Genomic DNA, 12,178 nt, shown 5'->3' on the forward strand with positions numbered 1-12,178 from the left:
CCTGGGACCACACGCATCTGCAGGATCGCTGCTTCAGCTTTGCCCCTGCAGATACTAGCTTTGTAGGAAAAATATATTAAAAACCAAACCAAAAGTAAAACGACCAACCAACAAATCCCTCAAACCAAATTATCCAGTGCCTCATCCACAGCTTTGGGCGGTGGGGTGAGCGGCCACAGAGCACATACAGCATTTGTCTTCAGGCTCCTGCCCGCGCCCACCACCACCGGCCTGCCCGTTTTCCTAGGGATTAAAACCCGCTTTACGCCACAGCTCCTTTAGTGCAAACCGCCACGACCCGCCATTAACGAACAGCTGGGCGGCAGCACCGCGGCGGGCGAACCTCTCCCCCGCGCTCCGCCCGCCGCCCCCGGCCGGCTCCATGGCGGCCCGGCAGCCCGGCACGCACGGCGCCGGAAGGCGCTGGTGTCGGTTTTAAGTCACAAACGGCGTGAACTCGACCTGCTTTGTTTTGGTTGGGTTTGGGGTGGGTTTTTTTGGGGTTTTTTTTTTTTTTTTTGTGTTTTGTTGTTGGGGTTTTTTTTTCCTCCGCTGTAATTACGGGATGCTGCGGAGCTCCGCCCCGGTCCCTCCCCTCTAACAGAGGCCATAAAAGCCCGGCCGCGGCGGGCGGAGGGTGCGGGTTCGTGTGGAGCTGGGGGCGGGTGCGTAGCCGCCTCCTCGCCGCGTTCCGTTAGCCGGGGAGCGGTAGCGGCCGGTCGCTTAGGCCACGATGGATACCAAAAAGGTAGGGGGGGAGCGCGGCTTTCTCCTTCCTTCTTCCCCCACCACCCGCCGCCGGCAACGCTGCGGCCGATGCAGGGTGCTCGCCGGCGGGCAGCCGCCGCTCGGATGCCCGCCGCTCGGGTCTCCGGGCGCTTCGGTGGAGGGGCGGGGGGTCGTGGCTGGCGGGTGGTCGCGACCGATCGCTGCCTCCGGGTGCCTGTGGGCCGTCGTGACCATGGATGCGGCGGCGGTGCCGGCAGGCCGCTGCGGGGGCTCGGGGGCGGGGGGTGTTGCAGATGGCGAGATTGATTTGCTTTCGTGCGCGTGGCCTGATGCTCCACATGATGCTGTGTCCGTACTTCATGATATTGATCGCCAGGTTTATTTTGCTGGCAGGGCAGCGCTTGTTTGTCCCGGGGTTTGTGATGCTGAAAAGAAGATTCCTCTTAAAGGCGTTTTTTTTTTGTGGTGGTGCTGGTGATGTGGTTTATATTAAAGGCGCTTTTAAATGTCAGAAGAAAAGCAAAACCGCCTTTCCCCTTTCTCACTTCGGAGAGCCAGGGACGGAATGTTTGGCGGTATCGTAGTTCCATCTGCAGCTACGAGTGAGGCGTGCACTCGTGGAGGGCGCTGATGACTGCATGTGCCCGAGTGTAGCAGGGCAGCAAGGCAGGCAGGCGTGAGGGAAGGAGAGGCAGCACCTACCCAGCTGGACCCGGCGCAGGGTGCCAGGATTGCAGTTACAACAAGGAGCAGCAGAAGCCCGGGGCCCACGCTGCCCGTATTGATGGGAGATGCAGGTGGTATGAGAGGATGCAGCAAAGGAGAGCATCTGCTCAAGGTCACTCAGGGGAGGGCTGGGGGGCTGTTGTAGCTGCGTTCAACAAGTTGGACTACTCTGAGGTTTTAGTAGTGAAGTACAAGGGGGGGGGGGGGGGCTGGCGAGAAGCGGCTCCTGGATAATGAACGTTGCTGATGCCTGTGGTCGGAGGGGGGGGGGAGGTGGTTTGAATTCATTGCCGGTGTATAGACCTCAGCCTTGAGCCTTTGGGTAGGATGGGTGTCGCCGAACTATTTCTGAGTTCCCTGTTTGACTTCTGGGAAGTGAAACACTTCCAGCAGTAACAAATGATCCATACATTAGATCACAGTCTGGCTTGGTGGAGGGGATGGGTCAAGGCCATGTGATGTCTAGGTGGCAGGAGGCTTGGTAAGGGATGAATAGCAGGCCACAGCCAGGAGAAGGGAGCGTGAAAGAGGGCAGAATAACCTCTTGGTAGCTTATGTCCCATGTAGGTAGGGGGCTGCTGCTGCACCCCAGAAGAAAAAGGCCAGCTGTGATCACTGCAAGCCATGACAAAGCAGAGCCCTGATGGGAAAGATGCTCTTGTGTTGAGTCACTGCGTTGAAAACGTGGAGAGCTGGGTTTTGTCCTCAGCTTTGCTATAGCTGCTGACTAGGGGTGACCTGGCCTGGAGCCCTAAAAGTGCTTAGATGTCTTAATGCACTTTTACAGGCATGTGGGTGCCTTGAAAGAGGTGTGTCCTTGTGGTTCTCCGCCAAATTTCCCTGTGACAAAAATGAGGGGAGTGGTCACATGATGGCAGGATGAAGAAGGCCTAGGGTGTGTTTGGGTGTGAGTGCTACCTCGGGAGACATTTGCCCCCTGCAAGGAAAAGACCCTGTCCTCTTTGTCCCCTCCACTCCATCACTAACCTCAGCAGGAAGAGAGCCCAGCCTGAAACGTTCACATGATGTAGGTGGGGGTAGCCATGCCCCGCGAGTCATTTCCCCCAGTTGCTGTTTACTGGGGCCTAACTGGTGGCTGTGTGAGGGTTGTGCAGGCCAGAAGCAGCAGTGCTTGACTTGAAAGATTGGTAAAGGTGGTGTGAGTGTTGGCAGTTTATTGTCAAAAATTTTGGGCAGCCTTAGGAGCCACTGCTCCTGGAGCTGAGCTGGAAAGTGAGAGGCTGGAAGAGCTGTGACAGTAGGCCCCACGGAGTACTCTTCCCTCCTCTGTGAGCCTTAGGACAATAATTGGAAAGCCTTGGAAAAGGAACTGTTAATAATTTTGGAAAAGCTTCCAGTTCCTCCTGAGACAGAAACATGGTCTTTCCTCATCGTGCCAACTCCCAAATCACCTGCTCCCCCATGCCTTCCTAGCACAGAGCTGGCTTAAATGTCACAAGCTTTAAAGATGTAGAAAATGTCAGATGCTTTTCACCGACACTTAAATTCTCAGTCCGAGACTTCTGAGGTTGGACCATCAAGCTTCCTCAGGCTCAGAGGGCTGAGCAGTTTTTATTTTATTTTAATAAATAGCGATTAACATACTCAAATTCCAGGGACCCTGCTTCATTTAAAATGCCAACTATTGTCTCTGCTTCAAGAAAAATAAGCAGGAAGGTTGGCAGCACTGCTGCTACCTCTGTGAGGCAGGCTGCTGTGCCAGGTGCCCTGGGGCAGGGTTGGGAAGCTCTAGCCTGAGAAAAGCAGACCTGTTGCTGAAGAGTGCGGGTTTTAACTATCGGGAGTGATTGCCAGTATAGCTTGTGGGCAGATCTGTGACTCAATTTATGGGAACTTGTCAGCTGGCATGGAGAAGAGTTAGACCCTTGTTTCATGACATGCCAGAGATCAGCAAAAGCTTCTCTGTAAAGCAGATCAACCCAAAATAACAGCCACTAATGCAGCCAGTGTATTCATTACTAATGAGCTGAGAATAGTTGATGAAGGTCAGGAGATAATAAAGGAGAGGTCCTGACCGGCCCTCCTATTTCTAGTCACAGAACTTCCCTGCTGTACAGTTGCATCTCCCTTCCCAGGGTCTCTTGTTACTGATACCCACCTTTGCTGGACAGGAGTGCATTCCCTGCTGTTGGTGCACTTGTGCATGGCACCTATGAGCTGCAGCTCCTGTTTATGCTGAAGAGAAATAGGTTGTAAAGAAAGCATGAATAACAACACATTTTTTTTTTTCTTTCTTTCCACAGAAAATCACAGTACCTCTTATCTATGCTGTTTCCATTGCTGCCATTGGATCTCTCCAGTTCGGGTACAACACTGGTGTCATCAATGCTCCTGAGAAGGTGAGAGGAAGGATGAATGACTTGTGGAGACAGTAGGAGTGAGGGGCTGGTGGGGAAAAAAAAGGTGTGGAAAAGAGGAGCTGCGTCCCAAGCAGCTAATAACTTGGTTATCGTTTATGATGTTAAGAAGACATACAACTCCCCCCTCAACTACAACAGTGGGACACAAAGGGCAAAGTTTTGGGGAGGAGAGAGAGTGACCAGAGAGGTTAATTCTCATAATTAGGAGTAAGAGGGGACAGGGCTCCATCTGCCGTTTCCTGGTAGGTCTATATCTGGTGCGTGGAGGAATGTGAGCCACTTCAGTTTTGAGTCAGAATAAACCAGCCATGGCAGAAGGAATGTAGAGTGCAGTGTGCAGAAAACAGTTGAGGGCTGGCAGGGATTACAGTTGCTCTAGTTTAGTTTGTCTCTGGGACCATCTCAGGCTTCTTTATTTGTTTATTCATTCCTTGTATTAAGTGTAGATTCAGTGCTTCTGAAAGGACTGTGACTTGGGCATTCTGACCAATAATCTCATGACTGTAGCCTAAGAAAGAAGAGATGAAGAAAACGAATGTGTGGTTTTCTTGTAACTATAAGATGGTTCCTCTCTCTCTCTCAGGAACTGAGTCACCAATACCACATCCATCCTGTGTCCGGGAATAGATGTCACATCATCGGGGGTGGGGGTGTGTGTCCTCCCTAGCTAATGTCCTGCTGCCATCTGCTGGGGGCACATACTCTGAGGCCATGTCCTCTTCAACCTTTGCAGAAATTCCCTCATCAAAGAGGATGCCTTGGAAATCGGCAACACAGCCCTGTCACGTCCCCATGAGACAACTAAGGACTGTTTTGCATGATGCTGCCATTTTCAGGCTTACCTCTGAAACTTTCTGTGTCTCTTAAACTGTTTCCATCCCAGAAAGCCCATCCCTGCTGCCAGAGTTGTGGTGTTGTCAGCAGAAATGTTCCTTTCCATTCTCTGGTCGCATTTTCTTGCTCTCTTTTGCTTCCAGTTGTCTCACACCCCCTCCCAAGCAGCACCAGTGACTCACATCCATAAACATGCAGAAGATAAGCCTGTTCCTTAATAAACACTGGCCTACCCCTCCACATTCAGTGAAGCAATTTCTCCCTCATCATACTGCTACCTGTCCACTGTTCATGAACAATGAAAGTTCCTCTTTCTGCACCCTTGTCTTCCCCTTGCATGACTTGTTGCTGCCTACTCAATTTTTAGGGTCTGCCCTTGCTTCTTGCCTCCATGAAAACAGAAAGAAGACCTCAAAAGTCATCTCCCCTCTCTCCAGTTCAGAATGCCTCTCACTTGACTGTAACTATGTCCCTACCTGATTCCTCCTGCAGATAATCCAGAGATTCTTCAACAGAACCCTATCAGAACGGACTGGGGATGTTGTCTCTCCAGAGCTCCTCACCTCTCTGTGGTCCCTTTCTGTGGCCATCTTCTCAGTAGGAGGTATGATTGGCTCCTTCTCAGTCAGCCTGTTTGTCAACAGATTTGGCAGGTAAGTTGGGAAGAGGGATCCAAGTCATGAGGGAATTTTTCCTATGGACAGGGGAGTGTTGGGAGGAAGAGGGCACAGGTGAGAGGAAAGGAGAAGGTGGCAGCAAGAATTGTGTGGGCTGCAAAAGGAAAGGGTTGTGGGCCAAGGTGGGAGCTGAAGGGGAATTACCGTGTTTTCCTCACACCCCTGAGGTGGGGCATCATGGGTATCATGAGTATTTTTACCCCTCTTGCAGTAAACTTCCCACTGTTTTGCCGGTTTAAGCTCAGTCTTCACATGTTCACCCTGGCAGGAGGAACTCCATGCTACTGGTGAACATCTTGGCCTTTGCTGGTGGCACTCTCATGGCCTTCTCCAAGCTGGCAAAGGCAGTGGAGATGCTGATTATTGGCCGCTTCATTATTGGCCTCTTCTGTGGTCTCTGCACTGGCTTTGTGCCCATGTACATCAGTGAGGTCTCACCCACCAGCCTCCGTGGAGCCTTTGGCACCCTCAACCAGCTGGGAATTGTTGTGGGCATCCTGGTGGCCCAGGTAAGCTTGACACAACCTGATCCTGCCCTCGGGGGGAAAGGAGGGCAGGGGAGGGGCAAGGGGGGGCCACACTCGCTGTCGGGTGCGGTATGTGGGCCTGTCATCCTGCCTGATGTGGGGGTGAGGTATTGGAGTGTTAAAATCATTCTTTCTCTCCAATTCTTTGTGTAGGTCTTTGGCCTGGAAGCAATCATGGGGACTGAAGAACTTTGGCCACTGCTTCTGGGGTTTACGGTCCTCCCAGCAATCCTGCAGTGTGTGGCTCTTCTTTTCTGCCCTGAGAGCCCCCGTTTCCTATTGATCAACAAGATGGAGGAAGAGAAAGCACAAGCAGGTAAGAACTCATCCCTGAAGGGGCAGGGCTGGATTCTGGCTCCCAGCCTGCGCTGAACTTGAGTGGGAGGCCAGGACTGAGCCTGGAGCCTGTGGTGGATCGGGGTGTGACTCCCAGAGGGCACCAGGCCTACCATCCTGGCCCGCCATCCTTGAGGTTGCATCAGTGCCAGGAAGTGTGGGAAACCTGGCATCCCAACAGAGACTCCAGGTGGGGTTAAGACAGGAGGAGTGGTGGTGCCTGGCCTGGTGGGATGTAGCAGGGCCAGCTGCTGGAGCTCTGTCAGCTCCTCCTGAAAGGTGGGAAACAGGCTGACAATTAACAAGGAGCTTGGAGGGCGTTTCCCTTTGCTACCGCAGAGGGCTGGAGTCAGCTCTGGCAAGTGTGTGTATGGAGAAAAAAAAAAAATAGTGTGGAGCTCAAGCAACATGAGCAAGAACTGGGCCTGGTTTCCTTGCTGATCACAGCACAAGGCTGAGAAAGAGGTTCAGTCTTTCCTGTGTAGCAGGCCCAAATACTGGCAGGTGGTGGCCCAGTGTTCCCAGTGTGCCCTCCCTGAAACAGCAGGGCAGCAGGGGAGGCAGGGCAGAACCTACTGGCTGTGGGTCTATTATACCTGGCATTTTTTGATTCTTTCCTCCAGTTCTTCAGAAGCTCCGTGGTACACAAGATGTGTCTCAGGACATCTTGGAGATGAAAGAAGAGAGTGCTAAAATGTCTCAGGAAAAGAAAGCAACTGTGCCAGAGCTCTTCCGTTCTCCAAACTACCGTCAAGCCATTACCATTGCCATCATGCTGCAGCTCTCCCAACAGCTCTCAGGCATCAATGCTGTGAGTTCCTTTCCTGTTCCGTGTGCTGAGCCTCCCTTATTATCTCTGGCTATGCTTGCACTTGCCACTAATGTTGAGAGAACTGTGCTTCCAGAAGCACGTTGTCATGTACCTTGACTGAGGGTTACTTTTGTGATATTGCAGAGATTGCTAAAATGGAATGTGGAGATTATATTTGCTTTCAATTTTCCCCCTGCATGCCCTGGCAAGGCATTGCAGTCTTGCATAAAGTGAATGAACCTTGACCAGAAGGATGCTGTTCTATACTGTTGAGTGCTTCTTAGAAACTCCCTGTTGGGCTTGCAAGCCATTAGGCAGAGAATAAGGTACATGCTTTCAAATGCTGGAGTTGTGATGGTGTCTAACTTTTGCTTCTCTTCCCAGGTATTCTATTACTCTACAGGGATTTTTGAAAGAGCTGGTATCACACAGCCTGTCTATGCCACTATTGGAGCTGGTGTGGTAAACACAGTCTTCACTGTTATTTCGGTAAGTGGAACAGGGCCTTATGGTGAGAGGTAACTTGTCTGCCCAGGCTTTTGTGGGAGATCTGGCTACTTGTCTTCAGTCACGTTGTGGCAAAGTATTGGACTAGGCAATGGCCTTCAAGAGCAAAGAGTGCATTGAAAGGATTGTGGGAGGAGAGGAGGGGAGAAAGGGGTAGGGGTGTTACGCTTTTAGAAGAAAGTGGGGGGGGGGAAAGGAGTGCAGGGGGAAAAAGAATGATGAGAGAAGGCAGTAGTGAGAACTACAGAGGAAAAACTTGGGCCTAGAATGGAGCAGCCTGGGCACCTGCACTGAGATCACCACTGGCACAGAGAGCTACAGGCAGATAAAAGAAAGAGGTGCAGGGCACACTGAGCAAGGGAGCCGCTTCTGGCTTTGTTGCTGAAGTCATGGATATTTTTCTCTCCTGTCATGTTTCTAGCTGTTCCTGGTGGAGCGTGCGGGGCGCAGGACCCTCCATTTAATTGGTTTGGGTGGCATGGCTGTGTGCGCTGTTCTTATGACTGTTGCTTTAGCTCTGAAGGTGAGTAATTGGTGTTCCTGTCCACCCTGAAACCCAGCAGGCGACCTACAGGACTATACATCTGCCTTGCCCTGTGATTCTGCCCTGTAGGCAGGTACTGCTGGGGCTAGAGTAGAGTGTGCAGTGGAGAGTCCTAAATATGGAAACAGTGCCACAGTATTCACAGTGCAGCTGGGAAAGCTGTGACACTGGAGATGGCGTTGTGCAGTGCCAGGTTTGCCTCAAACTGCAGCTGATCGTGTTTTGTTCCCTTGCAGGATGTTGTGGAGTGGATCAGATACATCAGCATTGTTGCCACTTTCGGCTTTGTGGCTCTCTTTGAGATTGGCCCTGGCCCTATCCCGTGGTTCATTGTGGCAGAGCTCTTCAGTCAGGGCCCACGGCCTGCAGCCATGGCAGTGGCTGGTTGTTCCAACTGGACCTCTAATTTCTTGGTGGGAATGCTCTTCCCTTATGCAGAGGTAAGGATCCAGTTTGCAAAGCACTGAGAGTGCTGCAGCATTGGAATAGGTATCCAGAGTGGTTGTAGAGTCTCCATCCTCGGAGACTTCAAAACATGACTGTATGACCCTAAACAACCTAATCTCTCCTTGAAGTTGTCCCTGCTTTGAGCAGTCTGGTCAGTCTTCCAGAGGCTCCTGATACTGTGTTCTGATTGTTACCGAAGGCTGAGTGTTGTCACTCATCTTATATTCTGTTGTCTCAACTGCTTGGAGCTTACAAATAGTAGGAAGAGCTATCTTAAGTAGTGCATTAAGGATTTCCCTGTAAAAGCATCAATTTTGATCACCCACAGGAGCCCGATTTCAATTTAAAAAAATAATGCTGTGTTGAGAAAAAGTCAGTAAGGCGTTGTTGGAGGAAGGTGTTAGAATTTTGACCTGTCAACAGCAAATGACCTTGCATTTAGGTTTATGAGCTTCTCAAAACCTCCTGCTTTTGTCCTCCCTGCAGAGACTATGTGGCTCCTATGTCTTCCTCATCTTCCTTGTTTTCCTGGTCATCTTCTTTGTCTTCACATTCTTCAAAGTGCCAGAGACCAAGGGCAGGACTTTTGAAGACATCTCCAGGGGCTTTGAAGGACGAGCAGAAGCCAGCCCCACATCGCCTGTAGAGAAGAACCCCATGGTGGAGCTGAACAGCATACAGCCCGACAAAGATGTTGCCTAAGATTCATGAAACACCACTTCTTTGACTCTTACATGCTTAAAGACTCATTAAAAAGGAATAAGCAAAGAAAACCATGAGAACTGGGACATTTCTCACTCCCCCCACCCCCCAGTTGCTGCTATTTTCTTCTTTGCACCCACATACTCGCCCATTCTGCCAGGCTTACCAGCATTAAGCAAATCTGATATGGGTGATCACATTTTCAAGTACTGGAAGGCACCTGGCATTTGCAAAAGTAATCTCATCTTCTCTGTTCTCCTGATGTTTGTGACAGAGAAGAGTTGGCAATATTTTTGATTTTTCTCATCTATAATTGCTATTTGGGGTTAACATACTTAGGCACGCAGTGACAGCTATGTATTTGACGGTTATGTATTTGAATCTGATTACTATTTTTGTAGTGAGTTGAAGGGACCCACTAAACAAGTCCCCAGCCCTTTTGAGTCTACCTGTGTGAGTGTCTGCTGTGTTACACTGGAATTTAAGAAGCCTACCAAAAAGCCATCTCCTTGCTTTTTCCTGTCCAGTGTGCACTTTTTTTTCAGCCTCAGGAAAAAGGGGACCAAGTTACATGCATATTTTTTCCTGCTGTCTTATTTTTTTGTATAGACAGACTGAAAGCATACTTTTACTTAAGTTTATTTATTTGTATGTCACTTTGTAAATGTTTATTTTTTTAATGGTGTACAAAAATGTACAGACAAAAAGTTGAAGATGTTTATGAGAAATAGCTAATTTAACAAAAGATGCTGTAGACTTGAGGTGCAATAAGACTGTAAAGGAGAAATGTGATATGAAACAGGAGATTGGGCATTTTGGATGATGGGTACAACAGGCCCAATTATGCACATCCCTTTAAGTTATTTGTGCCCTCTGGAAAGAAATTCAAAGAATTGCATACTAGTGAGAAGAGGTATGTCTGTTTTTCCACTAAAATCTCTGTTGTTTGGGATTTTATGGGTGGCAATTTTAAATACTGTTCCCAGGTGTTGATTGGAAAGTGTGGTATTGCAGCAAATGGGTGTTGTTAGTTTATTTTCAGTCACGGCTCAGCATTGTATAGGATGATTGAGGGTGGTGATGGTAAACCAGAAAGTAACTTTACCTGTCTTCTCTTTGTTTTGGTTTTGTTTGTTTTTTTTTTGCTTCTCTGCTGCATTCTAGGAGGTCAGAAGTCTGAAAGTTTGCAGATTGTTACTTAAAGGTGTGTGAGATTCAAAATTATTTTTCCAAAACTATTTTCTTAGCAATTCTTATAAATATTAAGAGGCATGTAGCATAACCCTTCTGGAAACGGGCATGGTCAGTTATGGTGTGTGTAAGATCATAAAGGTAGAGATGCAGGACTAGAGACCAGAGATACTGGAACTTGCTAGCTTAGCAGTGTGAAAGGTCTGTAGGGCTCAGTCCACTGTTTGGTTGCAGGCCAAATGTTTTTGCCTACTATGTCCTCTCTGGAAGATCTGCATGATGTTGTTGTGATGCTCACCGGTGTGCGGCACGCTGTGTAGATGTGTTACAGCTCTGCAATAGTGCCTCTGTTGAAAGGGATATGGCAGACATTAATTGTACATCAGTAAGTGTCAGTATCCCTGCTTGTCATACTGCTAGGCAATCTGGAGTGTGTATACACCTACCCTTGCTGCCAGGTTAGCGCAGTTCAGGAAGGCAGAAAGTAGCACATACGATACACTTGCAATCAAGGGGTGGGAGTTTGCTTCACTGACTGCAGCACTCTGTTGAGGGAGACTCCAGGCCCATGTCTGTCCAGATCTGCATAAGCTATCTAAAGGTCACACAGAGGTAGGTCCAACTTAAACTACTCTTAAGATCTGATCTGTGTTTTTGGACTTGATAGAACTCAGGTCTACCTGCAAACTAATGCTGGAGTCCATCACTGGATATCCTAGAAGAGGAACAGGCCCACAGATTCCAAGGTAGGTAAAAGGACTGAAGGCTCAAAGGCAGGAATGGCAGCAAAATCGTCGTAGCATGGATAGCCCAAGCTTTTTTTGATAGCATACTGTTTCAGAGCAGGTCAGAGAAGTTCCCATCGATGTATATTCTGGGGCTGTGTATCTGGCATTTTCAGTAACTTGTGATGACATTTCTCTACCTTCCCTAATGAGAAACAGTTGCAAATATCAGTGAAACTTGCTGTTGTGAAATACTACTTGTGACTTCATTTTAAATACCCTAGCTTTGCACAAGGCAATCCTATTGCATCCAGTTTTCCTTAGCTTTCTATCAGGCTTTCATGCCAAATGTTTATTCTTAGAAGTATTACCACTTCTTCCCCAACTTTCATATTTTGGTTCATTTTATATGGATTTCTGTGCCCTTCCTTTGACTCTTCAGCACTTCCAGACATGATATTTGTTAGGAATATGTTAGGAAATGCCCCCTACAGCTGTGCATAAGAGCATTCTGTACTTTGCATCAGAGATGTGTGTTGGCTTGGACAGAAATGTGTAGGTCTTTCTCACATGGTATCTCTTTCTTATTTTCTTTTTCTGTAACAGCATTGTGAGTATTTCGGATGGGTTTTATATGCTTATTAATGTGGTTGTTTCCTGTTTTTAAAATAAAATATATAACTAAGTATCTGGTTTGGATTTTTACTTTTGCCCTGTAGGTCTTCTGTTTCTTACTCCTTATTATAGCCTGGGACTATATTCTGGAATGTGCACAGCATCTGCCTTGCAGACTTTTTGCTAGCCCAGCACCCTGGATTTGTTTTATTCTAGTGAAAATGACCATTTCTCTTAGCCTCCATGCATATTGCCATAATAAATTCCCTTCCTACTCTTCCTTAGGACTTCTTAAACTCAAAAGATGTGCTTCTCTATCTTATTTGCCAAAATCCTTTTGCCTGCATCTGAATTTTTTCTCAGTAAGGGGAGGGGGGAGGGAAGTGGCTGAAGGTTAGGAATCCTGCCCAGAGATAAAACACGTGA

At 48.6% G+C, this 12,178-nt stretch overlaps 1 protein-coding gene across 2 annotated transcripts; it reads left to right on the plus strand.

Moving 5' to 3' along the window:
- Positions 1-613: 613 nt before the first annotated feature.
- Positions 614-11,823, plus strand: LOC102049669 (solute carrier family 2, facilitated glucose transporter member 3). 2 transcript variants are annotated; one of them, XM_055712150.1, is made up of 10 exons: positions 614-748; positions 3,720-3,815; positions 5,163-5,323; positions 5,616-5,856; positions 6,028-6,190; positions 6,834-7,021; positions 7,406-7,510; positions 7,950-8,051; positions 8,309-8,512; positions 9,006-11,823. In XM_055712150.1, the coding sequence occupies exons 1-10, from the start codon at positions 734-736 to the stop codon at positions 9,219-9,221; spliced, it is 1,491 nt and encodes a 496-aa protein (XP_055568125.1). In that variant the 5' UTR covers positions 614-733; the 3' UTR covers positions 9,222-11,823. The 2 variants fall into 2 exon arrangements, with proteins under 2 accessions (XP_055568125.1, XP_055568126.1); XM_055712151.1 differs by lacking the exons at positions 614-748; positions 3,720-3,815 and having other exon boundaries at positions 5,163-5,274.
- Positions 11,824-12,178: the final 355 nt, after the last annotated feature.

This window comes from Falco cherrug, chromosome 5, assembly GCF_023634085.1.
Source record: "Falco cherrug isolate bFalChe1 chromosome 5, bFalChe1.pri, whole genome shotgun sequence".
Classification (NCBI taxonomy): Eukaryota; Metazoa; Chordata; class Aves; order Falconiformes; family Falconidae; genus Falco; species Falco cherrug.